Below are 27317 nucleotides of genomic sequence, written 5' to 3'. Positions count from 1 at the left end.
GGTCCCTGACCCCTTCCTTCTGCCCTGGTCCCCAGCCAGCATCTCCTGGGGCAGATTGGAGCAAGGATCTGTCTCACCAGGGAGGATCACTCTGCCCTGAGGCACAAAGCAAAGGAGCTGGGGTTTGCTTTGCCTGTTGGGCCTAAGACACAGGAAGCCAGGTTGGAAAAGCAGCCAAATGACTGAGGCATGGCTGGCAGATCCTGTGCAAGGGATGAGGATAAGGCTGGGGTTCAGGGAAGGAGATGGGACTTCCTGCCTTGCTCCCTGCAGCTGCACCCCCTCAGCCTCCCCAGCCTTGGCGCTCACTCCCACACCAGCAGGAGAAAAAAAACAAGCATCTCTAGGGAATGTGTTTGGAAAATACCAGGTTTTATTAGACAGGCTGATGTTCAAGCTGACAGTTTTATCCCAATGCACACGATCATGAGCATCTACACAGGCCTGTGTTCCAGCTCCCTCCCTCCCGCAGTGCTCTTGGGTGAGACGCTCACCGCCCCAGTGCTGTGGGTGCTTGGGGTTTCTTCGCAGAATGAAAAGGCCTCCTTGCTCCCCATTTCCACTCCCACATTCCCAGAGATCTCCTAAGAAAGCTCAGCAAGAGCTGGGCTGGGAACTGCAATCCTCTTGGGACTAACAGCCACTTGGAGCCACGGGAGAGGAAGCATCGCAGTGGTGTCATCTCCCCGAGCCAGCACGGAGCAGAGTCATCGTGCGTGGCGGGGAGCAGGGAACAGACCACCACTGCTGAAGCCACTGATTCAGAAGGAGAACCCAAGCAGAGGGGGAAAAAGGTTTTTGCTGTCACAGAGGAGCCACATCCAAGACGTGGGCACAGGGCTTTGCACGGGGCATGCAGGTGCCGAAGGGCAGAGGAAGGGAGGAGAGGCGATGAGGGCTGGAAAATAAAGCAAGAGAAAAGGAAACCAGAGAAAGGATGGGGAGAACAATGGGAGCAGCCTGAGAACAGAGCAACAGTGCCTTCAGGGGCAATCCTCCTTGTGGGGTGGGGGGCCTTTCCCTGGCTACCCCACGGGCTTTAGGGGGACAGGGCAACAAGGACAGAGATGGTGCGATACAAACCTCGCAAATAGAAATGTTTGATGGCCTTTGCTCAATGTGACAGTGACACACAGTGCAACAGCAGGAACAGTGGCAGCATTAGCCTGTTTCTGTCAGTGTTTCAATTCCATTACCTCTTGAGAAAACCATGCAGACCAGTCGAGTGGAGGAGAGTGAGCAGTGAGACGGAGAGGGACACCGACGAGCAACGGGATCATGTACAAGAAAGAAGGAACGGCAGTGGAGGGGCAGCAGCACTTGGGCAGGTTTGAAACATCACTTTGAGCTCATGCACTGACTCATGAGCACATCATTTCTCTCCAGGCTGCTCTGGCTGCTGCTCTCTCTGACATCCTGCTCGCCTTCCCTTGCACCTCCAGTCCCTCTGCACTGCAGGCAAAATCCCTCTGCCTGAGCCGTGTCCCTTCCCGTGCTTGGACGTAGATCTGGATCTTGGCTTTATTAGTTCAAATGTAAAGTCCTACCTCAAAGCAGAGGTCAGGAGTGTGGAAGTCCCTGGGGCAGCGTCCCCCCAAACTCACCTGGACTCAAGGGGACCTTTTCTTCGCAGCACATGGGGAATGTGGAGCTCCCACAGTTCTCCTGCCTTAGCTCACATCCCGCTGCACACATGGAGATGTGGGGTGCTGCCCTTCACACCCTTCCCATCACAACACAGCCTTCCATTTCCAGCTTTCTCTTTCCCTCTTTCATTCCTTTTGCCTTTTTCTTGCCTCAGCCAGCACCTCCATGTCCTCTTGTTTCTTATCCAAGGTAAGTCCTTCTGCTCCAGAGGTTTCACCATGGACGTTTGGCAGGAGGAAGGGCAAAGGATGTTCAGCAGGTCCAGGGTGGGCTTGAAGGTGCCAGTCTCCATCCAGGACAAAAAAATCTACCTCCTGGTTGGTTTGGGTCAGCAGCCAGCTGTGCTGTCCATGAGGGCCAGGTTTCAAGGTCAGCTGTCCACGGGGAACCTCACCCTGCTCGGGTGCTTCCAAAGCAATACTCCTTCAGGACTGAGCAGCGATGCTCAGAAATGAGCCAACAAATGGCTAAAATGGGAGGAGTTTGGAAAACAAGCCCCAGAAACCTGCCTGGACTATTCTGGGGAGGGCAGAGCAGCAGGTGGGCAAAAGGGATGTGACCTTTTTCACTTCACAGCTAGTGACCCCCTGTTCCTGCCTCCCTCTGTGGAGCACAAAAACATGGGGGTCTGACTGAAAAATCATCAGCATGGACTTGAACAAGGTCAAACTGCCAAATCCTCACCCTCAGAGCCCTGCTGGTCCGCAGGTAGGACTTGCCAGCGTGGATTTTGAGTTAATGACACTCACAGGCACAAAGTGCCCTCTCCTGTGCTGGCACAGGAGAATAAAACCCTGCTCACAGCTCCTTGTGGGACCATCTGCTCCTCCTCCAGCACAGCTCAGCAAGTGCTGGCCACTCCTTTCCAACCGACTTCCTCCTCTGTCATGGACTTCCAAATCCCATCATGGTTACTTGTCTGGAGCTAAAAACACCCCTGCAAACGCCCCTCCTTAAGGTGAACGCCCAGGTGAAGGCTGCAGAGGATCAACTCAGCTGTTAAATGGAAGGAGAACTCACCAGGTGACCTAGAAGTCTTGGAAAGAAAAACAAGATCAATATTTGCCGAGATTTGTAGCGTGTTTGTGCGAGAAAACCACAGCTGGGTCCTGGCCTCTCTTTCCTTGAGCAGCACTTTGTCCTGGGGCTCCCGGTGGTGCCTGGGTTAGTGTGTCACTGCTCTCCCCTGTGCTCTCATGCCGTGCCCTCGTGCTCGCTCCCTCGTGTCTTCAGGGATGCAGAGGTTGAAATTCCTCTTCACTCACTCTTGGCATCAGTGGAAAAGCAGCTGCTGTTCTAGCTCCCTGTGCACTGCTCATACTTACAGCTTAAACATTGCCTTCTACTCGAAAGAACAAAGGTAAAATGTCAGGAATTCACAGTTTTTATTCTCTTTCTTATGCCCACCCATCTTCCCCTGCCATCGAGGTCAACGACTCAAAGTCCTCATCGTACGGCAGCCTTTGCCAGCGCGGCACTCAAAGGGTTAACAAACCATGGCTTTTTGGACAGATAAGACATAAGCTCATTCACCAGTAGGAACATGTGGACAGTTGGGTTATGGATCACCTTAGGGTTTCCTGTAGCGATTCTTTGGGGTTTCACCACAGCCGGTGACGTCGCAGGAGAGGACGTTGGGCTTCTTCCCCAAGCCGATGCTTCCCAAGAGATCGGGAAGTTCGCGGGTGATGGCCTTCTCAATCTTCTCCAGGAAACACCCTCCCATGTAGGAACACTGCTGAGACAGCAGCTTAAAACTGGTGATGGGGTTGATGCCAAAGAAGTCCTTGTAAGCCTCACGGTTGGGGAGGTCAAATTTGCTGACATTGGTCTTTGCCAGAATGGACTTAAAGATAAAGTACCTGTCAGGATCTTCCACAATGTCCCTGAACACCAGTTCTCCATCGCTAAAGAAGGTCATTTTGTCCTTGTAGGTCTGCAGGTAGCGATCGACCAGGAGGGCGTGGATGCGCACCCGGATGGCGTGCTGGCGGATGAAGGCGATCTTGTTTTCCATCCTGTTCTCAATCACCTGGTTGAGATCCTCCAGGAGCGATATCTCTTCCTTGAGGAACAGGTCTCTGTGGGTTTCCGGGTGGTAGTCGTGGGGCCAGAAGGAGCTAACGTACACCCTGGGTGGCTCTGTGACGTTGATGAGAGGAGCCAGGCTCCAGAACAAGGCGCCGTAGACTCTCATCAGCTCCTGGGTGGCCAGGCTGTCGGCTTTGTTCAAGATGATTCGGATCTGGGACTCGCGGCCCTTCAGCTGGCGGAACAGCATCTCCAGCTCCAAGCCCACGTCCAGCTTCGTGGGGTCAAAGACAACGAAGATGAGATCGGCTCTGTCAATGAACCACTGGCACACGTCGTTGAACGGGTAACCTTTAGGAGAGGAAAGAGAGAAATCCAGCAGTAGTGGCCGGCACAGGGTGAGTCCCTTCATCAAGAGACAGATAAACCTTGAGCCTGTCGTGCCTTGTGCCTCATTCAGGTTGGATGGGGTGTGAGGCACAGGGGACTTCCCCTGCAGCCTAGAAACTGTTTCTCATGTGCTAAAACACTTCAGAGATGTAAAAATCCATCTCTGGATGTCTGAGGCTGTGACTACCTGTCTCCCTCAGCTCCCCCTTGAAATCTTTCTCCCTAGTTTAGGCCACAGGTTCCTGCTGCTCCTGTGAGCAGATATTGAATCACAGGATCACAGAATCCTTAAGACTGGAAAAGCTCTCTGAGATCATCAAGTCCAGCCATTCCCCCAGCGCTGCCAAGGCCACCACTAAACCATGTCCCCAAGTGCCACATTCACATAGCTTTTAAATCCCTCCAAGGGTGGTAACTATGCCACCACCCTGGGCAGCCTGTGCCAGTGCCTGACCACCCCTTCAGCAAAGAAATTTTCCCAAATAGCCAACCTAAACCTCCCCTGGCACAACTTGAGGCCATTGTCCTGTCCCTTGTTCCCTGGGAGCAGAGCCTGATCCCCACCTGCCTCCCCCCTCCTGTCAGAGGGCTGCAGAGCCAGAAGGTCCCCCCTGAGCCTCCTTTTCTCCAGGCTGAACCCCCCCAGCTCCACCAGCTGCTCCTCATCAGACTTGCGCTCCAGACCCTTCTCCAGCTCTGTTCCCTTCTCTGGACACGCTCATCAGCCACATCATTGCAGATATCCAGGTCAAGGAGCACTGCTGATCTGTCCTGGCACCCCAGGTGCTCTGGGAACAGACTGGTGCTTGTCTGGGCTCCTCTGGAGCACCAGCCATTGGCCAAGCCTGGCTCCAAGGGTGACAAACAGGGCATTAACCGGTCAGCTGAGGTGGACAATCAGCAGCCCAAGGAGTTCTGAGGAAATAACAGCAGAAATGCCTGCTCTGTGTATGTTCCCCAGATCTGAACTGCTGCTGCCACAGCCATGGGCATACAAACGTCACCATCCCCGCCAGTGCAAGACCCCTTTTGTGGCCCAGGGCTCTTCCCCATTGTGCTTCAGCCACCTTTGTCACCTCAGATCATTATGGCATCTTTTCTGGGGTCCCCCAGATGAACCCAGTGAACCCCCACCTCGTTCTTGCTGCTTGCGGTTTTCGATGATGCCCGGGGTGTCCACAAAGGTGACTCGCTCCAGCAGTTTGTGGGGCACCTCGATCCCTATCAGCTTCTCCAAAAAGTTCTGCCCAAACTTCTCCAGGGGCGAGAAGGATCGGGCGCTGTCAGCAGCCATCACGATGCCCTCGATGGTCTTCAGCTTGGGGCCGTGCATGATGACAGTGAACTCGGAGGTGGTGGGTTCTGCCCCTGTGCAACAACGAGAGGAGCAGCAAGAGGTGTGAAATCCATGCCAAGGTTATGGACTCAGCAGGGCTGGCCTGAGACTGGGAGCTTCACAAACATCAGGAGCATTGTGTGCTTTCCAAGAGACGGGGCAGGGCAAGTAGCAGGACTGTGAAATTCCTGCCCAAACTTCTTGGGAAAATGCCAGTGGGGCTTTTCTGTTTTCTGTGGGGCTGGTTGCTCTGGAAATGGCCTGACTACATAAGGTGCCCTGGGAAACCCCCTCCCAGGAGCCTCGTTACCTCAGTACTGAGGTGGCCACGGGCATCTGCTCTCGGCTGTGAGAGGACATCTGTGGGAGCAGGGAGGAGGGGAATGACTTTTCTCCTGGGAGGGTGAATTATCTGGCTCCATGTGAGGAGGGATGGTGGGAAGAAAAAGGCAAGTTGCCTTTGTGATGTGACTGCTGCTGTAGGGGTTGGGAGCCTCATCCCTGAGGATGTTGTGGGAGAGACACCTTCCTCCACCCTGGGGAGTGGGACAGGCCCTGGGCTGTGATGGGGAACCTCTCTCTGTGATGGCACCGCAGCCAGATCCCAACCTCCCTGCTGTGACAAGGGGGATCAACGGCACGTGGCTGGGAACTGTTGGCCACAAGGTGTGGAAATGCAGAGCGGTGACTGTGGTACCTGTGTACAGCTGGTAGGGAGTGTTGTCCAGCCCCAGGAGGTAGTTTATCATGGAGGATTTGCCGACACTCCACGGTCCCAGGAATAGCACCATAGGCTTGGAAGTGATCTCCCCATCTGCGGAGAGGGGAAATAACAAGAGGAAGTGAAGGAACAATAGCCGCCGCCGCCGTGCCATTAGCTCCCGGCTGTAACGAGCATCCCATCCGAGCAGCGCGGTGGTGCTGCCGGGGCAACAGCCGGCCCTCGGGGGCCACCAGCCATTCACCAGCCAAGGCACTGCCCAGCGCCGGCCCCGGGACGTCCCCGTGCTCTGCGGCAGAGCCCACCTCGCTGCCTGGCGTTCCCCGAGGTTTGGCCTTTCTACTACGGAGGACTGGAAGGTCTTTTAAACCCCGTCTCGGTTCAGTCCTGGTTTAGCCGGGGTGAGTGTGGGGCTGGCTGCGGGGTGGGGGTGTTGTTCGAGGGCAGCCGCCGCAAAGCACGGGACGTGCCGAGGAGGAGGCCATGCCTGAGCCAGGAGAGCACCTCGTGCAGAGGGAGCTGCTGTGGTTTCAGGAGCTTCGGGGCTTGGCAAGCGCGGTGCAAGCCTGGTGTCAGCTGCCTGCAAGCCTTTCTTCCGTATCCTCACAGGGATCTGCCCCCGGGCCGTGGCTCCCAACCCTCTGGCCAAACGGGAGGTCACACTGGGTGTGAGCCGGGTGTGAGGCTCCAGCTGGATGTGGGGAGGGCAGGCCGGGCAAACAGCCCCACTTTGGGCTTGGGGGAAAGACAGGAGGAGAGTGAATTATAGCCCCTATCCCAGACTCTTCAAGTTCAGCAGTTTTCCCCAGGAGGCTGGTGATGTGCCCACAAAGACCTGTCCTCATGCCATGTCATGTGTCCAGGAGCTCGGAGGTCCCTGGACACACACAGCCAGTGCCCCCCCAGGAGCAATCCCTGCTCAAATGGGACTCTTGCAATCAGCCTGTGACCACAGTGCCCAGCCTCCCCCAGCCCCCAGGACACCGAGCAGGCAGTCAGCAGAGCCAGAGGAGGCCCTGGCTCGTGCCAGCCCCCGAGCTGTGCCCAGGATAGCCAGGAGACTGATGGTCGGTTCAGGTCCAAATCAGGCCAGGAATGGAAGTGAAAACTGGGTGAGTGAGTTCCCATTGGTGGGAACCAGCCCCATCCTACACTCAGGATGGGGATGGGTCCATCCCATTGCTGCCAGCAGGACTCCAGCCAGACGATGGGCTGGATGACACCAGAGGGGCTGGGAGCTGCTGTCTCAACCAGAGCTGAGCCTTCCACCGTGACCCAAGGCAAGGAGATGCCCTTGAGCTGTGCTGCCCTCGGCACCTTCTCTTCATCCCTATGCCTAAGGCAGAGCTATTTTCCCTGAGGTAGATGAGAGACCCTGCTCCTCCATGGCTGCTGCCCACACAGGAGCCAGCAGCTTTCCATAAAGCCAGGGATCCATCTTCAACATGGGGGAAGCCACAAAGTCCCCATGGTGCTGAACTCCTGCCCCGAAGGCGCTGGAGGGCACTGCATGGCAGCTCCACACTGAACCCATCTGACCATGGGCACAGGAGCTGGGCAGAGTGTTCCAGTCTCCTCCTGCCCTCCTGCCCATTGCAGACCCACCATGTCACCACCAGGCAAGGGAATGGGCTGGGGACATCTCTCCACAGGGCACTGCTGCATCCATGCAGCTCAGCCCTCCACCCCAAAGCAGGGCAGCACCTCCAAAGCAGGGGATGGATGACCTTTTCTGCTGCCCGTTCCCTGCCTGCAAGCCACAGGGATCCAACCTTGTCATCTCACACAGGACCAAACCAAATGTTGAAACCTCAGACTTTCATTATTAATCATTCCTTTGCCTCTCTGTCGCCGCTGCTCTGCTTGCTTGCCAGCTGTAATCGGGTTTCAGATGGTTGTTAGTATTATTATTATTCCCCTGTGATGTTGTGCCAGAGGTTTGGGGTGGGTCCCTGTGTGCTCTTTCATAACACCTCCCTGGCCAGGTGTGGCTGTGTGAACGTGGGCACCCGTGAGCTCCGGCTCCGCTGCACGTCCACCCCTCTGCCAAGGGGCAGCCCCTCTGCCAGGTCACCCTCAGCTTGTGGAGCCCACCTCTGCCCCCGTGGGCCGTGTGGGCAGTGCCAGGCATTGGGTCCTTGCAGCTCTGCAGGGAGCACAGCAGCTCCCAGGACATGGGGCCATGCGTGGATTCTCCTGCTGCTGCCCAGAGTCTGCGAGAGCAGGGAGCATCTCCCACCCGGGAGGGTGTCGGCCTGGCATCTGTCCCTGCTATGTCCTCGTGCCGTGTCTGTCAGCAGCAATTTGGGTCACCTTGATGGTCCGGACAGCGGAAAGGAGCCAGAGCTCGCCGGAGGCTGTGCTGGGACGGCGGCAGCTCCAGCACGGCGGCTCTCTCCAGCCACCCTGTGGCTGCTCGCTCCCAGCTCAAGCTCAGACGAGCCTCCAGCTCATCCCCCCGCAGAGCCTGTGCCTGCTTGGGCTGCTCAGCTCTGGGGGTTGCAGAAAATTGCAATTCCAATTTGCATGCCCAGGTAGTTTTTCTTTCCTAGAGCAGTGGCTTTCTGGGAGGTTTTTTTCCTGTGGCAATGCCAGGCTGCCCTTTGTTAGGAGCGTTGCTGCTCTGGGGCAGGAGACTAGATGGCTTAGAGCCCCTTCCAGTGACTAAAGGGGCTCCAGGAGAGCTGGAGAGGGATTTTGGACAAGGGCCTGGAGTGACAGGACAAGGGGGAATAGCTTCCCACTGACAGGGGCAAGGTTAGATGGGACATTGGGAAGGAATTCTTGGCTGTGAGGGTGGGGAGGCCCTGGCTCAGGTTGCCCAGAGAAGCTGTGGCTGCCCCATCCCTGGAAGTGTCCAAGGCCAGGTTGGACAGGGCTTGGAGCAACCTGGGCTAGTGGAAGGTGTCCCTGCCCATGGCAGGGGGTGGAATGAGATATCTTTAAAATCCCTTCTGACCTAAGCCATTCCATGGTTCTATGATTAACACTGGGCCAGATGTTCCCTCTGCTTGTCCTCAAGCCCAGCTGAAGGGCCTGGTGCCAGCTCACCCCCCACGTGCAAGTCTGTCCTGAGGGTTCTGGGCAAAGCAGAGGACCTGGCAAAACCTCCTTCCTCTCCTGGTTGAGACTGAGCCACAGACACAAAGGTCTTCTCTGTTCTCAAACCACCCAGGAAGGCTGAAACACCTGGAGAGAGTCTCCCAGCATCACCCATGCTGCCACCCCATCCTTGAACCACATACACCAGCAGCCACCCTGCCCATGGCACGGATCCAGCAGCCCTTGGAGGGCTGGCCAGCTCACTCCCAAAGCTTCAAAATCCATGAGTATCCTCAAGACACGTGTGCCCACAGGTGGAGGGACGAGCCAGTGTGGCTGCAGATGGCCTGTGCCTCCTCCACACTGTGCCCCCCCCGTGCCCACACCCACCCAGGCAACCTGCAAGTGCCCGAACCAGAGATGCAGATAAGGCAGCTATTGGAATATGCTATAAATACCTACAGCCCTCTCTGCTGCTGGCACACTGGTACAACAGGGAGCCAGAGGCTCTCCAGGCCCTGGCAGAGCTCTGCCAGAGCTGTATCCGTGTCCAAAGGAGCCCAGTTCAGCAGGGTCTGGCAGCGTGGCTGTAGGGCAGGACAGGAAGGACAGAAGATGGGATTCCCCTGCTTGTATCTCAGCAGGGACACTGTCCCCGTGGTGCAGCACGGGGACCCGGGGAAGGGCTGGGTGTTGGTTGGCATTTCTTGGACAGTCTCCCATCTCCTGCTTCTCCAGCACACCCAGAGCAGGACAGGCAGGGAGAGGAGCCAGCTCAGGGGGGCTGAGGCCGCCGGGCAGGGGCCAGCCCGAGTTACTGGGACAGCTGCAGCTTAAACTGCAGCCAGGAGGGATCAAGGGTGGACACTCACAAAAGTTTCTGTGTGCAGGAAGATGAAGGGTGGGAAGAGGTCCCCACTATAGTGTGTGCTACTGGCTGGGCTCCTCCAGTTATGCAATGGATAAGAGATCAACCTGTAAGTCCAGCACATAGAATCATGGAATTGTTTAGGTTGGTAAAGACCTCTAGGATTATCAAGTCCAACTACTACCCCAGCACTGCCAAGGCCACCACTAAACTGTGTCCCCAAGTTCCACATCCACATGGCTTTTAAATCCCTCCAGGGATGGGGACTCCACCTCTGCCCTGGGCAGCACCTGACCACCCTTCCAGTGAAGAAATTTTCCCAAATATCCAATCTAAACCTCACCTGGCACAGCTTGAGGCCATTTCTTCTTGTTCTGTCCCTTGTTCCCTGGGAGCAGAGCCTGACCCCCACCTGGCTCCCCCCTCCTGTCAGGGAGTTGCAGAGCCAGAAGGTCCCCCCAAGCCTCCTTTTCTCCAGGCTGAGCCCCCCCAGCTCCCTCAGCCATTCCCATAGGACCACCACGAACTGCCATGGCCAGAGGAAAACACAGAGGAATATACCCAAGAGGGGAATGGCCTGGGCGAGGTGGGAATTTCAGGAAGGAGGGGGCTGTTGGGACGTGGAGTCAGGCTGGGACAAGTGCAGCGACACAGGTACCAGGCTGTGGAAGGGCTGGGAACACTGGCCCCAGTGAGTGCCACGGCATGGCGGGTGCTGGGTCTGCTCGGTGCCAGGGAAGTGTGGCTGTGCTGGGACAGCTGCCTGGGAAAGCCGGAGGCAGGGGGAGCTGAGGCAGCGCCGGCAGCATGCAGGGAGCAGGCAGCGATACCAACCTGTGGCCGAGGAGCCCAGGGTGCGTCCGGGGTAAGCTGTTAGCAGGGGACACGGGGAGAGAGAAAAGGAAATGTGAGTCCGAGGAGGGAGGCAGCAGCCCGGGTCTGGCCCAGGAGAAGGAGGGAGCTGACGGCCACATTCCCAGCAGGAGAGATGGAGTTACAGCCTGTGAGCGACCTGCAGCTCCCAGAATAAGCGCTGAACTCATCTTCCTGCACGACGGGGATGTGGCTCGGGGTGTCCTGCACCCCGACCCTATGCTGCTCAGAGGGTTATTGCCTTCCCCAGAGGCGTTCACTGAGCACACGGAGCCCAGCCAGCCAGGGCTAGGACAGCCACCAACCTGGCAAGTGTCCTGGGGTCATCTGTACCCCACCCCCTGGCTGGTGATGGCAACCGGGAGGTCATTCCTTACAGGGGGACACTTGCTAATTAGCACATATCAGTAATTAGGTCCACCAGCATGCACCACAACCTGGCACGACCTCACAGCAAGCTTCCCTTTGGCGGACTGGGAGATTCCCTGACCCTCAGCTAGGGACAGTCCCTCCCAGCACACGGTTGGACCCAGCTGGAGCGTGCCTGCATCCACGTGGGATGACTGAGCGGAGAGGCGGGAGGGTGGCAGGCAGGGAGAAGGAGATGGCATCTGCCAGGCTTAAGCAGAGGGTGTGTGGGAGCTCTCTGGGATGCACCCTGACAATTCAGAATTGATGGTGACAGTCACAACTCCCCCAGGACAGGTGACACTCAATTCCATGGGTGTTTTCACATGTTGCAGGGAGCAGAGGGGCTCCTTGGATTACACTGCTGTGAACAGAGCCGATGGGAAGGGAGACAAAATGGAAGGCTGCTGTGTAATGGAGGGGCGAGGGTGCCTGCGATGGCACCCCTCTATATTGGCTTACAGCTCCAAAGGTCACACATATTCCGTGACAGTCCTGCCTTGCTGCTCTCCCAGCTGTCCCACTCTTCCCAGCCAGCTGAGCCAGCAGCTCTGCAACCTCCAGCCTCCCCCCTCTTATGGGTGGGCACGGGGGTGGGGGCATCTCCCTCCCTGCAGGGACACCAGTGACGGAATGAGCCTGCTCAGGACAGGGGCACCGTGCAGAGGAAGGGCTGAGAGGGCTCCCAGGGCGTCCTCACCTGCCCTGCAAGGTCAAGAGGGCTCCCTGGGCCAACCCTGTAACTAATGTGCAGGTTTCTCTAATTACACTGCTAATGAGGGACTGGGACAAGCTGGATCCGTGGGTATGAAAGGCAAACTGCTGAGCTGGAGGTTTCCAGAATGGGGTTGTGGGTGCCAGGGTATGGCTGGGCTGTCAGAGATCCTTCAAGGAGTTTGGTGACCACTGAAATATTTTGGAGGTGAGGTTGTCTGACAGCTGAGCCAAGGACTGCAGGCAAGGCAGCATCCCTGTGCCCTGCCCTGGAGCAGCATCTGCACCATGGTGGTGCCGTGGAGGGCACAGGGGTGTGTGCTGGGGGCTGACCCGAGAACTGTCAGCCCAAGGGGCGGCTGTTCCTCATGGTGAGGTGGAACAGACCACGGAGCATTGAGGTGAGGCTGTGAGGCACACCAGGACCTGCTGTCTGAGGTGAGTCCTGCTCGAGAGCTGGGTTTGAGAGGGGCTGGGAAAACACAAGGGTTAGTGGTTGTTTCCTCAGGAGCTGAGAGGGAGAAAGGCAGTGGGAACCCGAGAAACAACTGCTTCCTCCCCGAAAGGGAGCAGGGAGGTGGCTGCTTGGGCATGGGATGTATGAAGGGCAGGGATGGATGCCCTGAGGGCTGGAACTGAGGCTGGGGGCTGTGTCCTCTGGCTGTGAACAGCAAAGTGAGGGTTAGAGCCCACCAGCTGCCCGTGTAACCCCAGTTGTCCTCCTAAACTGTGTCCCAGGTTGAGGTGACAGCAAATGCCACCAACAGGGACCAGAGCACCTTGGAGAGGAGTTTGGGGTGTTGCTGGACCGGTGAGCTCCAGGATGGAGACAGGAGCAGGCTGTGGGGGTGCATGCTGGGATGCCAGCCCTGTGTTCCTGGTGCTCCTTTCCCAGGCATGTGGCAGTGTTGTGCTGGCTGTGCCAGGGGACAATCCAGCAGCTGTGGGGTGACAGTCAGGCTGCAGCAGGACGTGTTGCTGTGACCCTCAGTTACTCTCCCACGTGGCAAGTGAGTCGTGGTCCCCAGCCACTGGCACTAGTATGGAGCAAGGCAGGTGAGGGCACAGCTCGTGTTCTATGAGACCCACTCCTTCCAGAATCCCGTGGGTGGGTGGTGGGTGATGTCCAGCATGTTCTGTGTCTTGAGGGGACAGGATTTGGGCTGGTGGTGAGGACTGTACAGCCCTGTCCCTGCCCCGTGGGCTCCCTGTGCTCCCCACTGGCTCCGTGCTGGAGATGGGCTGGCTGGGTAGGGAGGTGTTCAAGCCTGTTTATGGAATGTCTGACCCAGGTTTAGGAGCTGCAGTGAGGATGCTTGGAAAACGGGGGTTCTGCCCTACAGGGATGTATCCCAGGGGTTTGTCCAGCTGAACATAGGACCTCTGTGCTGGTGGAGCAAGTCCAGCTGTAAAAGGCAGATCTGTGGGGAGGGCGTACCCTGGTCCTGCCTCACCAGGAGAGAGGGTGTGGCTTCAGGTGGTTGGGCCTGGAAAGCTGGGGATGCAGACAGAGCTGCAGGACATGGAGGACAGCTTGAGGACCTTGGCAGGGGGTGGATGTGGGCATGAAGCCCTGGGTCACCAGCAGCAGGGACTCCAGCATCCCCTGCATGATCAGAGGACATCTGGCCTTGGCTCAGGACAGGGGCTGGGTAGGGGTTCATAGGAGAGCTACCCCAGTGAACAGGGACCTCAGACTTAGGATTGAGCCCTCTGTGCTTGGAAAGTGAGGCTGCTTGTAGTCACAAGAGCTTTTTATACCTTGTGAGCATCTTGGGGCAGGGTTTCCTCTTCTGGAGGGACACGTGTGGGGCTGGGCTCAGCCCACACCATGCCAAGGGCCACAGGGACCTGCTCACCCATCCAACGTGCCTGAGATTGCCAAGGGGTGGAAACTCCAACGCTCAGGATGAGTGAAGGCTGTGGAGCTTGAGGGATACCGTGCCCACATGGCTGTGTCCTGTACCCATCAGGAAGGATGCCAGCTCCAGCCACCCCCAGAAGGCTCATCCCCAGCCTTGAGAGGTCCTGAGCTTCCTTGCCAAGGCTGTTTCGTTGGGCCGTGATCTCTGCTTGGCAGGGGGACAGGGCATTGATGTTGAGCAGGTGGGGGACCCAGAGCAGGCAGGGCTCAATGCTCAGCCCACACAGATGGCCCTGACAGCAGATGGGCTAAGGCAGATGCAGGAAACCCCGCCACTGGGTTCACTAGGGCATGGCCTCTAAGCCCAGCATGTGCATGGACTTCTTGGGAAGCTGCAAAGGAAGACACACTATCTGAGGCTCTCCATGATCTGCTCTCTGCGCTGTTATCTGCATCCCAGGGACCTGGTGGTGCTGGAGACCCCAGTGCCCGTGGCATTACCTGTGATCTCGTGCTGCCTCAGCTCGTTGTATCTGTAGGAGTGCTCCAGGGGCTTGATGGAGGAGTGGTAGATCTTCCTCAGCCGCTGCAGTACTCCTGGGGGGGGAGAACACATGGGCAGGTGAAAGGCAAACCCCACAGCCCAGGGGGAGTCCCTCCCTGGGGCATTCCCTGCAGGAGGGACATTCCTTGCAGGTCCTGAGGGTGGCTCAGCTGTGGATCAAGAGACTTGGCTCACAGCTGAAATCTTGGCCAAACTGATCCCAGTCACACATTTTGCTGTAGAAGCTGTGGCTGCCCCATCCCTGGAAGTGTCCAAGGCCAGGATGGATAGGCCTTGGTGCAACCTGGGCTAGTGAAAGGTATCCCTGCCCACGGAAAGGGTTTGGAACGGGATGCTCTTCAAGGTCTCTCCCAACCCAAATCATTTTAAGATTCTACAATTTTGATGCCTGCTAATGTTTCTTGCTGGGCATTGTCCCCATCTGCTGCCAGCAGCTGATGGAAGGAACATCCCTCCTAAGTGCTGTTTAGCACTCAACACCCACGATCCCAAAAACCCCTCCACCAATGTGCCAGGGCTCCCTGGCATGGCCCTTAAACTGCTCACTGGAAAAAAAGGAGGACCTTTTTCTACAGTATCTCTTATCACTGTCTTACCAGCCCAGACCACTCACGGGGCCTGCAGAAGAAATCCTTAGAGTAGCAAAACCCCCAAAAAAATTGGAATAAAAATCCCAGCCCTTTGTTATGAGCTGCCCCAGGTTTCTCTGGGCAGAGATATGTCTGATTTGCCAACTGCATCTTCCAGCCTCTCTACCCTCCTAATTCTTGCACACCCATGGGACTGTCTTTAAAATACCTAAAATATGCTAACCCAAGAGCAGCCAAAGGACAGTTACTGAAGATGTGGCATTACTGGACCTGGAAGAAGGAAGGTTAAAATCAAAACACTCTAGGGAAGGAAAATCCCCTCCATGCTCTTAGTGCAGGGTGGTGAGGAGCCTGTCCTGCAGGGACGGTGTGGGCTGAAGGAGCAGGGTGTGCATGGCTCCCTCACCTGAGACATCATCGGCAGGTTTTTCCTCGTTCAGCTTGAGGGTGTTCTCCAAGTGGGACCGGTCACGCTTGGTGGGCTCGCTGGCATCTTCAACCTCTTCTGGAGGAGAAAAGCGAGAGACCTGTTACTGCTGGAGGGGAGAACGCACACAGCAGCTCACGCAAGCGACCGCCGGGGAGAGGGCGTGGGGAGCACACACCCCCCGAGCCAGTGGCATGGGGAGCACACACCCCCCGAGCCTGCGGCGTGGGGAGCACACACCCCCCGAGCCTGCGGCGTGGGGAGCACACACCCCCCGAGCCGGTGGCATGGGGAGCACACACACCCCGAGCCGGTGGCGTGGGGATGTACACACACACCCCGAGCTGGTGGCGTGGGGAGCACACACACCCCGAGCTGGTGGCGTGGGGATGTTCACACACCCCCCGAGCTGGTGGCGTGGGGATGTTCACACACCCCCCGAGCTGGTGGCGTGGGGATGTGCACACACCCCCCGATCCCGCGGGCGCGCCGTGCAGCGCTGCAGCCGCTGTCACCCTCGGCGTGCCGCGTGCCTTCCCTGCTGCACAGGCTCCTGGAGGCTGCCAGGGCCGTGCCTGCTGGGGGAAGCATCGTGGGCACTGCTTGGCTCCGAGGAGGGGCCGGCCGCTCCCGGGGAATGCGAAGGACGTGCCTGGGAGGTGCTCCCAGAGTTGGGACGCGGAACGAGCGCGTGGCAGCTGCTGCCCGACGGGGCCCCGGCGCTTCCCCCGACGGCTGTGGCTCCCCGGGGGCTCAGCCTTGAGTGCAGACTCTACGCTGACATCTCTCTTTGCCCGTTCCCCCCCAAAACTATACATTGAGCCGGGATTCATGAGGCTGGGGCTGGCTCTGGCTCCTGGGGGATGGCCCAGCCTGACACGTCCTGGCTGCCTCGCCTTTGCCGGCAGGGCCATCCCCTCCCAGTTCTCCCACCTCTGCCTCCATATCACCCTGGAGCCCTCTGCGTGGTGCCCTGTGCCTTGTGGCTCTGTCCCAGATGAGGGGAGCATGAAGCAGCTGCCTCCATCCAGGGAAGGCACCTCAGCGTCCCCAAAACTTGGAGACAGAGGTGTCCTCACCATGGAGGTGCTGGCACACCAATAGCCTCCAAGAGCTTTTCAGTAAGGGGAGCTGGGTTGGGCTGTAATGGGGGGTTGGGGACAGGGCTGGGGACACCAGGGCCAAGGGGGGCACCACCAAGCCATGGGACTGTGTTGAGCATCTACAGAGCATTGGACTGAGGAAGACCTTTTGACTTGCCAAGTGAAGCCACAGAGACCAAACTGGGCTTGCCTTTTGAGAAAAATGGGAGGTTTTTTGAGCTGGCACGTTAGTAGATGAAAGAGAAAAAAAGGCTCAGCTGGGTCCGAAGGTCGCTGCCCAGCCTGTGGGCCAAAGTCTACAAGTATTTCTAGGAAATCATGGTGGGGGGTGTCCCTTTTCCTTAGTTAGCCTTCCACTGATTGAGCGGGGCCAGCGCATTGATAACTCACTGGCCTGGATTAGCTCTTCACACCTTCCCTATGAGCCAAGAGCTGGTGGAGAAGAGACCCACCATCCCGGGAGCATCCTGCCCCTGCACCGAGCTGAGGGTCCGGAGGACTCTGCAGGTGGAGAATAAAGAGCCTTTAAGATGTCTGTGGGTGCTGGAAGGGGCCTGGGGCTTAAAAATCTTATCCATTTCCACATCCCTGGGAAGACATCATGGCCTTACAGTGGAGCGAGGGGAGCATCAGCCAGTTTTGGTACTGCTGTGCCGAGCGCCCGCACGACGGGCACCTGCGGGCTCCTGCTGCACCCTGGCTGCCCACGGCTGTGTTAGGGGCAGGTGGGGAAGCACAAGCGTTAGGACAGGGCCATGCACTAGGCGAGGTTTAATGTGCCAAGCTCAGCTCCACCGGGGTCGATGGGAGGTCACTCTCGCCGCTAGAGCACACCCACAAGAAAAGATTCCAACCTATCTGGCTGTGCTGGGGCTCGGCAGCAGCTGGGGGGGTGATGGGGACCTCTGTTTCTGCCACTGGGGGATTGTCTGCAGGGGGGTCTTCTGCCACTGCTGGGGGGTCTTCTGCCACTGCTGGGGGGTCTTCTTTTGCTGGTGGGTCTTCCACTGCTGCTGGTGGATCTGCTGCTGGCGGGTCTTCTTCTTCGTCCTCACAGGGTGGGTGATGGCAGCTGGCAGGGCCATCCCTGGCTTCTCTCATGCCAGCAGCTGCTGGTTTGCCATGGCTCTCTTTGTCGGAAGTGCTGGCTGCTTCCTTGTCACCCTCTTCACTTTCATTCTCTGACCTCTCACCATCTTCCTCAGATTCTTTCTCCTCCTTAGGATCTCCCTCCTCCTCAGACTCTCCCTTGCCTCCATCTTCCTCAGACGCCCCGTGTTGACCTTTGTCAGACTCTCCTTGCTCATCATCTTCCTCCGAGCTCTGCTCATCCCCTTCTTCTCCCCCCTCCACAGCAGACGCTCCTCTTGGCTCCTCTGTTTCCTCTTCCCCAGGCTGCCCTTGCTCCTCAGAGCCTCCTTTCTCCATGCCAGGCTCCTCATCCTCCCGGGCATGATTGGCAACTTGTGTGCCAGACCCGTGGATCCCTCCGTGATGTGCTGCCATGGCATCCTCCCCTGGGCTCTGTCCCTCCTGGCCCTTCTCCTCGGTGGTCTCCTCTGTCCGGCTGGCACCTGGCCCCAGGCCCCTGCTCAGGCTCCGTGCCGGTTCTTCCTCCCCCTCTCCACGTCCCTCCTCAGCGGCGCCAGGCAAGGAGGCGTTGGCAGTGCCACTGTCTTGCTCCTCCTCAGGGCTGCCATCAGCCACCTTCTCCTCCAGCCGGGGCTCTGTGGCTGGCAGGGGGCTTTCGGCAGCACCGTGGTCCGTGCCGGGGGCGCGCGGCTCTAAACGATGAGAACAGCTCGGTCAGTCTCACCCGCGCCGGCACGCGGCTACTGGGGCACCCACCGACCCCTGCCAGCACGGGGGGCCCTGGGGGAGGAGTTGTGGCTGTTACCAAGAGGTTTAAACTCGTCCCCAAACCTTCTCTAGTCCCAGCTCAATTTTCTGTCCCCGTCGCAAGAAGTTGGGCTCAAAGATGTGTTTGTGGGGCACAAAGCCGGGCTGGCAGGGAGCTCTGTGGCTGTGCTGGCTGGGGCTGCCACCCACCACAAAGCACTGCAGGAAGGTGGCAAAGCAGCCCTAAAAAAACACAGGGGAAAGCAGTAAAAATAACAGTTCTGACAGGGGCTGTGGGCACTTGGCAGGTTAAAAGGGTCCTTCCCCAGCCCTGACTCGGGAGAGCATCACACCAGCCATGGTGAGTGGCAGGGTGAGAGGGAGGAGGAGGAAGGAGCTTCCTGGCACAAGGGGCTTCCCAGCACGGGGTCCTGCCTTTCCACAGGCAGGGACTGACCCTGGCTGCAGGGCTCGGGAGCTATTTATTGTGAGTGTCCCTTCACTAGGAAAGCATCTGCCTCGCCGTGCCGCTGGCGGGGACACAATGAGTTTGTTCTGTGGCCCGGGAGAATCCATCCGTATTTTCCATAGGCTCCAACTGCAATTTAACATTAGTCGACGGGTGCCAAAAATAAAAGATCATGGCTATACTGTCTCCATTACAAACAGTTGCTGCTAGTCTAAATAATCCCCCCAAACGCCCAGTGCCAGGGGAGCATTTCAGAGGAAAGTAATTCCTTTGTACACCAGCTGGCAAGCAGATGCCAAGCAAGAAAAAAGTCTCCACCCAGGCTGCGGGAGGAGAGCGGGCAGTGCTGGGCACAGGCAGCCCTCTGCTCCAGCTCCCACGCCGTGTCCGTGCAGGAGCCGTGGGACAGTGTCCAGTGGAGCATCAGCAGGACCTCAGCAAAGCTGGGGCACGGTGGCTGAGTACGGGAGGCTCAGGGCTGGGAGCAGCACAGTGCCAGCCCCAGAGCACTCAGCCCAGTTTGCCCTGGCTGGGACGCTGGGTGGGTGGTTGTATCCCCATTGTGCCCGTGGGGCTGTTATCTGGGACGGGGTCGCACTGGGAGGCTCGTGCCATGCCAGCAGCGGGCACTGGGAAGGACAGGCTGCCCCCAGCCTGCCCGCATTCCCAGCGGCTCTCGGCTCCCTGGCACGACAGAGCCGCCGCCACGGCTCCTCACCGTGCCCAGACCGGATGCGTGGGTCACCCTGTCCCTGCCCTCACTGACCTCCCTGTCCTTTGCTGGCACACAGCTTGCAGGTGCATCTGGGCTACCAGTTCAGCTCCCAGATGGAAGGAAGATGGGTGGTGGGCAGCTCCCACCCTCCTCCCTCCTCCCTCCTGCCTTTGTCTTTCAGGCAGCACCTTCCCCTGGGACCCTGCAGGTGCTGCTTGAAGGGGAACATCTTAGGTTTGACCTGCAAAACCCTGGGTGGCTGAGGGCCAACATGCCCCTGCCTGGCCCTGATGGTCTGGGAACCAGCCTGGGTCACTGGAGGGTCCTCTAATCTGATGGGAATGGGGATATTGTAAGCTTGGGCCCAAAATAGCTGCTGACCTGGAGGGCTGGAAGAGGAGTGATGGTCAAAGTGGAGAAGGGGGGCAGGACCAGGCAGAGGAGACCCTGCATGTCCTGAGGGCTTTGTCTGGAGTCTGTGTGTCTCCTCTGACCCAGAGGGGCCATCACCCACCATGGCCAGGTGCAACTGCAACCCCAGTGCCCACCACCAGCCATCCCTCGCAGGGAAAGGGAAATATCCCCCAGGCGCTCCGACGGGGATGTTCCTGCCAGTGTGCTGGTCATGGGCTTTTTGTCCTGTGACCTTCAATGTCTTACACAAAGTCCCTGTCCCCTCTGCACCTCCTGTTTCCCCTACATGGTCTCCCAGTCCCTGGTGGGGTGAGTTGTGCTGACCTGCAGATGGGCGGGCAACGAGCGTGAAATGGGCCGAAGGTTACGGGCTTAACACCCTCCGTGCACCCGCCGGGGGCTAAAAATAGGGCAGCAGCAACTGTACGTGGGGCTCGGGAGGAGCAGTGGTGAAGCCCCAGCCCCTCGGCCGCTGGCCCCGGCCCCTCACCCTGCTGTCAGCCAAGGGTGACGTCCGCCCCTGGGGGCCCCCGTGGGCTCCGGGAGGGGACAGCCACGGTGTAAAGTGACACCGGGGCTCCCTGTGTTCACACCTTGCATTGTGCCAAGCAGATGGGTGGCTTGGGAGAGGAGCCCTCGCCCTGCTCCCCTCAGGGACCTGACCTCCCAGAGGATCCTTGTCCTGCACTGCCCCTGCCACCCCCAGTCTTGTCCTGGGGGGCTGTCAGCTGCCTGGGGACCCTTTTCCCAGCAGTGACAGCAGGGATGGAGAGCTCACAATGGGACTCTGTGTGCCACAGGGTGCCACAGCTTGTTTGCACCGGGAAAAGCCCATGAGGGAAGGATAGGGATGGCTGCCGGAGGCTGAACATCCCGGAGTCCCCTCCATCCCTGCACGGGGACGTACAGAACGGCACAGACCTGGTGCCGAAACGGATCCTCCAGGAGGACAGTGAGGAGGGACTGATGGGCACAGGTGGCCCTGGAGGGACACTCTCCCCCTCCAGCAGAAATCAGAGCCTCGAGCGTGGGGCTGGTGATGGCAGGGAATGGCTTTTCACACGCCCCCTTCCCCTGCCTGGATCCCAGCCCCTGCAGCCCTGGGGTATTATCCACTGGCTCCTGCTAGTCCTGTACTCCCCACATCCTCCCTGGGGGATCCTGGGGGGACCTTGCACTGTCCATCCCTGCCTTTGTTCTGAAAAAGCTCTTTGAAACCTCGTGGAGAATGACTGGGCACAAAGTCTGGGACTTCCTGGGATTTTCCACCTGGACCTGCTGCAGATCCCCCCCCTTTTCCACAAGACCCCATTTCATGATGACGTCCTTGCCCACCAGGCTCTGTGAGGTCCCCATGGCTTCCACTTGGGATTGAACCCCTGGTGCTCCTCTGGCTTGTGGCCCAGCACCAGTTTGGAGCCAGCCAGGCCAACACCTTCAGAGGGAAGTGTCCCACAAGGGCTCAGGCAGCCCAGAGGACACAAGACCCTCGTGCACCCCAAAACCCAGGATGCCCAGACACATCATCACATCCCAGAGCCTTCATGATCCCAAAACACCAGCATAAAGCAAATACATTCCAGTTTTTTCAATGCAGAGGGAGGTCTAGGAAACAGCTTTGTCAGACTAATTGGCCTCATCTGTGCAGGAGATTTAAGGTTTAGTCGAAAAAAGTTATAAGTTGATTTGATTTCTATAAAGAGTTGGATAGAACCGCATGATATTTTGATTAGAAAATGGTAAAAAAAACCTCGCCAGGATCTACCAAAGGGATTAAAACCAGGCTTGAAGCTTTCTAAATATAGAGATGAAAATGGGGAATCAATGCTGCAGGGTGTTTATTCCAGTCTCCCCACCCTAAAGATCTGGAAGGAACCCTGAACCCCTGACTTGCAGAAGACAGGAAGACGAGGGAGGTGGGAGATGAAGCACCCGCTGCTTCCTGACCGAGGAGATCTGGGTCTGTCGGTGAGAAGACAGCCCGGAAACATCAGGTGTTTTGGCACAGGCAGATGTCACGCTGTACATTGAGGAACATCAACCCTTGCAGGGTCTGCAGCCCAGGGAAATGCTGAGGGACCTGAGGGACATGCTGTGGCACAGCTGGGGATGGAGGAGGGACTTCCAAGAGGTCACACTGGGCCTGTCCCCTGGCCTCCAACCTACAGGAGGCTTCACCAACCCATCCCAGGAGTGTCCCCTGAGGAACATGCTCCATGCACTCAGGGCGAGCCTTCCTCAGTGAAGGAAGGCTCCCCATCCCTCTTTGGGTCATCCCAAGCATTCTTGGTCACCTGGGCAGCCCTTGGACTTGCCAAACTGGACTCTAATGCGTGATGGCCTGTTTTCCCAAAGGATCCTCAAATCCATGGGAATGTCTGGGCAGACACTGCCTGGCGGAGCCAAGCAGGGATACCCAGCCCTGGGGGTCTCACCCGGCAGCAAGGGGGACTCCAGCACAGGGACAGGGTCACACAGCTCTGAGCCCTGTCCCATGGCATGCCCCATGTGTGGGGAGGGCTGACCCACGTGCCTGGCTGGCACCAGGGCTGTGCTGGCACTGCCAACACCCCATCCTGGCTCGGGGTGCCCGCCCGGAGCCTCCCCGGCCCCGCCGGCAGCCCCCACCGGCACACGGGCTCACGGCTTCCTCCAGCTATCACTTACAGGGGAAATGTCCCCGTGGGCTGAAAATAGCCCAGCAGAGCCCTGCTATTCCTGCAGAGCCCAGGGAACAGGCAATTCCATGAATGATCTGGTCACCCCGACCTGCTGCCGGGCTGGGGTTTTGACACCCCGGGTCGGTGAGTGGGACACGGTGGGAACGTGGAATAAGCATTTTCCCTGGGCACAGCACGGCCCTCCCAGACCAGTGCCACCTCACAGAGACCTGCTGGTGTCCCTGTGCCATCAAGGCCATGCACAGGTGAGCCTTCTTGCTCAACTGAGGCAAAGGTGGCTGATGGAGAGGGTGTCCCAGCACAGCCAACCTGCCCAACATCTGCTTTGGTTTGTTCAACCAAACAGCTTGGGAGTGAGATGGGGCACCCACAGGGACCAGGGTCTCCTCCAGGTGTGGCATCAGGGGTGTGACAGGGATACAGGTGGCACAAGCACCCAAAATCCATGGGTGCCTAATGCACCCCAAGCCCCTTGTCTCACTGCAGCCACTCAACGCCAGTGGTGTCCATGGCTGTGCCAACGCTGGGGAGTGGAGTGAGTCCAGGGGGGTGTCACTGGGACACAGCTGTCCCCACCTCTGGGGACGCTGGTTATCATGGGCAGCATTGGCCTGGGATGGTCAGGGTGGGGGGTCTCCATGGGTACTGTGCCTGGGTCCCACAGTCCCACTCCCAAGATGTTCTGTCCTGGGAGGTGGGGCCCACCGTGAAGTGACACATTCCAGATGGTGGAGGACACCCCAAGGTGACACATTCCATGAGATGGCACATACCCCAAGGTGACATGCCCTGGGAGATGGGGAACAGCCCAAGATGCCATGAGGATGTGGTGATGGAGCTCATCCCGAGGTGACCCGGCTGATGAGGCTGAGGCGGGATGAGGACTCCCAGGGGGATGGCCCATGCTGGCTGTCTGTGCCAGCCCCACAGCGCCTTGCAGGAGGACACCATCATGCCACGGCTTTCCCCAGTCCCTCTCTCAGCTTGGAGGCAGTGATGGCATTGCCATCCCACTCAAATCTGTGCTGGCTGTGGGGCCAAAGGCTCCCCAGGGCAAAGCTGCCAAGCGTGGTGTCTGGGCACTGCCCTGCCAGCATCCATGTGGCCCATTCCCAGTGGCCACAGGGGTCACCCAGCCTGGGATGGCCGAGCTCTGCCCGAGGTGTGAGTGCAGGAGGAGGAGACCTTCCTGCAGGCAGGAGTGGATGGAGCAGTGGGTGCTCGTCCCTGCTGGGGCTTCTGGCCATGCTGGGGAGCTTTGCCAGCCCTGGCCACATGGGCCATGGGTCATTTTGCTGGGACTGTAGGAGCACAGGCACAGGGCAGTTCCCACACCTGGCCTCTGGGAATGGTGACAGGGTCCAAGTGGCCCCAGGCATCACTAAATCCTGAGGACCACGCCTTGCCATGATGCCTCAGTGAAGGCCTTGGTTCCCCATTGGACTCTCCCACCCTTCTCTTCACCAAACAGGGGATGAATGGAAAGACATGGCCTAGAAACAGAAGAAACATCCCCCACAAGCCACTTCCTGCACCCCAAAGGACCTGGGTCCAAGAGCCTGGCTTGGCACCAAAGGAAAAGCAAAACTCATCCTGCAGATCCCACCAGTCCCTGTGGAGCAGAATCATGGGCAGGTGCCACTGCTTACAGCTTTTTTCCAAACCTACAGGATCAGAATAAATTATGGGACCTCTCAATAAGCAGGAGATGCCAAGTGTGGGGACTTGGGGGGCTTCAGCCACCCCTTGGGGACCCCAGGGGCCTCCTTTGAGAGGGCCATGCCAGCCTCAGCACAACCAAGACCTGGGCTGGTGTCACCCACCATGGTGACAGCCCCCAGATGTCCCACAGGGCCACCAGCCCAGCCAGAGGTGCCACCTGCCACCAGCTACGCCCATAGAGGTCCTTTCCAACCCCCACCCACAGGCCTGACTGGTGGCCCCATGGAGGTCACCCCAGCACTGTCGGGGTGTGTCACTGGCCCCCAAGCCCATTCATTCCCCAGAATGGCCCAAGATGCCCTTAAAAGGCCAGGACTCGGCGGGGCGGGGGGTGCCGGGTGCTGGAAGGCGGCAGCTGCGGGTGCTGGAGCGCGGGGCTGCGGCGGCGCGGGGCGGGGGGGCGGCCGGGGGGGCTGCAGGGAGCGCAGTGTCCCCTTACACGGCTGTTTCCATACATAGCCGCCCCCCTCTCCCGGCTGCGCGGCCGCCGGAGCCCGGCCAGGCAGAGAACCAGCCCAAATTAACTCAAGGGCAAGCAAGGGTACCGGCGATGCCGCCCCACCACGCGGCCCCAGGGACACCCGGCCGCGGATCGGGGTGCTGAGCGGGGATGGGACAGCCCGGGGAAGGGGGTCCGGGGTCATCAGAGATCCCCAGAGCCCTGGCGGCCCCCCCCCCCCAAGTCCTCACAGTCCAAAATCAAGCCACCATGGCACCCACAGGTGACACTGCCCCCAGGGCATGGCAGCAGCAGCACAGCCCGTGCGCCCACCCTGACTCCATAGGAGGGACCCCAGTCTGCACCCCCCGCCATCCCCTCCTGTCCCTGGCCCCCCAGCACGTTTTGGGGTGACTCTGCAGCCCTGGCAGAGCTGCCAGGGAGCCCAGCCAGCTGTACCCCTGCCACCCTGCCCTGCTCCCAGCACTTGGGGACAGGCTGGGCTCACCGGGCACCCCAGAGCCTCATCTGCACCCTTAGCCCCACAGGCACCCACAGTTCTACCTGGACCTGCAGCCCCACAGGTACCTGCAACCCTGCAGGGCACCCACAGCCCTGCACAGGCACCTGCAGCCCTGTGGGGACCCCACAGCCTCCTTGGGGACCCCCCCAGCCCCATGGGCACCTGCAGCCTCATAGACCCACAGCCCCATGGGATCCAGCATCCCTATGGGGACCCACAGCCCCGTGAGGACCCCATAGCCCTGCAGGAACTCACAGTCCTATTGGGACCCACAGCCCCATGGGATCCCCACAGGCACCAACAGCCCCATGGGGACCCTATAGCCCCACAGGCACCCACAGCCCTGCAGGGACCCTCAGCCCCATGGGGTCCCCACAGCCCCATGAGGACCCCACAACTCCACGAGTTCCCCAAAGCCCCATGGGGTGCCCACAGCTCCAAGGGCACCCACAGCCCCACGGGGACCCCATAACTGCATGGGCACCCACAGCTCCATGGGGACCCCATAACCCCACGGGCACCCAGAGCCCCACAGGTCCCCACAGCCCCGTGGGATCTCTGCAGTCCCACGGGGTCTCCACAGCCCCAAGGGCACCTGCAGCCCTGTGGGGACCCCATAGCCCTGCCAGCTCCCACAGCCCCACGGGCACCCCCAGCCCCCGGGGGTGCCCCCAGCAGCCCCCCAGGCCGGTGTGTGGCTGTACCTGCGGTGCTGAGGAGCAGGAGAGAGGCCACGCAGCAGCAGAGCAGGTTGAGACCCTTCATGGTGGCTGCCAGGAGCTCCCTGACGCTCACTGCCTCTATTTATACGGCGTCGGCGCGGGGCAGGGCAGGCAGGGCAGGCAGCTGCCCGCACAGATGCTGCCGCCGCCGTTCTTCCGCTCCCAGGGGCCCTCCCTGGGAATGGGGACAGGGATGGGGACGGGGCACAGCGGCAGGACTGCAGCGCTGGGAACGGCTCGTGTCGGGATGCAGTGGCACAGGACACCTCCTGGCGTGGGGTCCCTGGGGTGGCACTGTATATGTGGGGTCACTGTCCCTGTCACAGTGTCCTGCTGGCGTGGTGTAGTGGAGCTCCTTGGGCTGCCTGAGCTCCCACAGCCCCTTTGGGGTGGAGTAGGATTTTATGGAGGGGAAGTGCTGAGCAGCACAGCACTGCAGTGTCCCCGAAGGGGGGTGTCCCCAAGCACCTGGTCCTGGGCTGATTTGATGTCCCCTCAAGGCACCACAGGTCACAACCCGATTCCACACACCCCACAGGCGAGGCGTGTCCCTTCCACCCTGACAGTGCCCCCACTGTCACTGGCACTGTGCTGGCAGCGTGGCACGGTGGGCAGTGTCCCCTCCCCACAGCCAGAGGCACAGGGTCACCAGCTCCTGGCACCTTCGCTTGTGGGAAAAGCCACCCAGTGCTCTCCCCAAAGTCTGGCTGTAGCAGAGGGGCCACTGGGCTCCATCACTGCAGGAGCCACTTCTGGGGGGCTGTGACCCAGCTTTTCCTTGGGGAAGAGGCCGAGTGTGGGAGCAGAGGGAGCCCCTGACCCTGAGATGGGGGTGGGAGGGAGGGGGTGATGGTAGGGAGCAGGCAAGATCTATCCCTTAGCTGGACACCATGGATGGCCACAGCATGGAGGGGGAGTGGGAGACCCACAGCTATGAGGGGATGCAGAGAGGTGGGAAAAATGGGTCCCCCCCCCCCAAAAAAAAAGCCACAGAGAGAGATGGGTACCTCCTACATCCTGGTACAGGGACACCAGAGGTGCCATCCCTGAGGCAGGGGGGACACTGACCCCACCCCAGCTGTGTGGTCTTATTAAAACCAGCCCCAGCTGTTCCCGCCACCTCAGCAGTGAGCTGAGCCCTGAGGTGCTCGTCACACATGTGGGCAGCTCTGGCAGGGCTGAGCCTTTAAATTTAGCCTGGCTGCTCAGCGGGA

The 27317-nt window shown here is 59.1% G+C and overlaps 1 protein-coding gene across 6 annotated transcripts; it reads right to left on the bottom strand.

Moving 5' to 3' along the window:
- Positions 1-351: 351 nt before the first annotated feature.
- Positions 352-26193, bottom strand: SRL (sarcalumenin). Of its 6 annotated transcripts, none has more exons than XM_064672606.1 (8): positions 26086-26193; positions 17434-18363; positions 15456-15554; positions 14396-14491; positions 10870-10905; positions 6102-6218; positions 5203-5436; positions 352-4029 (listed from the first exon to the last, which is right to left on the bottom strand). In XM_064672606.1, exons 1-8 carry the CDS (start codon positions 26144-26146, stop codon positions 3218-3220), a joined length of 2385 nt encoding a protein of 794 aa, XP_064528676.1. In that variant the 5' UTR covers positions 26147-26193; the 3' UTR covers positions 352-3217. The 6 variants fall into 6 exon arrangements, with proteins under 6 accessions (XP_064528676.1, XP_064528677.1, XP_064528678.1 ...); XM_064672607.1 differs by having other exon boundaries at positions 15456-15551; XM_064672608.1 differs by lacking the exon at positions 10870-10905.
- Between the last annotated feature and the right edge of the window lie 1124 nt (positions 26194-27317).

The sequence above is a fragment of the Pseudopipra pipra genome, chromosome 16 (genome assembly GCF_036250125.1).
Source record: "Pseudopipra pipra isolate bDixPip1 chromosome 16, bDixPip1.hap1, whole genome shotgun sequence".
Classification (NCBI taxonomy): Eukaryota; Metazoa; Chordata; class Aves; order Passeriformes; family Pipridae; genus Pseudopipra; species Pseudopipra pipra.
The sequence above is the reverse complement of the archived record's forward strand: the minus strand, read 5'-3'. Positions and strand labels throughout refer to the sequence as shown.

Coding starts and splice junctions, on each gene's coding strand:
- SRL (XM_064672606.1), bottom strand. CDS start 26,146: ATGAAGGGTCTCAACCTGCTCTGCTGCTGCGTGGCCTCTCTCCTGCTC. Junction 10,906..14,395: donor GAGGCAGCACGAGATCACAG/GTAATGCCACGG, acceptor CCCTGCTAACAG/CTTACCCCGGACGCACCCTG. Junction 4,030..5,202: donor CCGCAAGCAGCAAGAACGAG/GTGGGGGTTCAC, acceptor CCTCTCCTAAAG/GTTACCCGTTCAACGACGTG.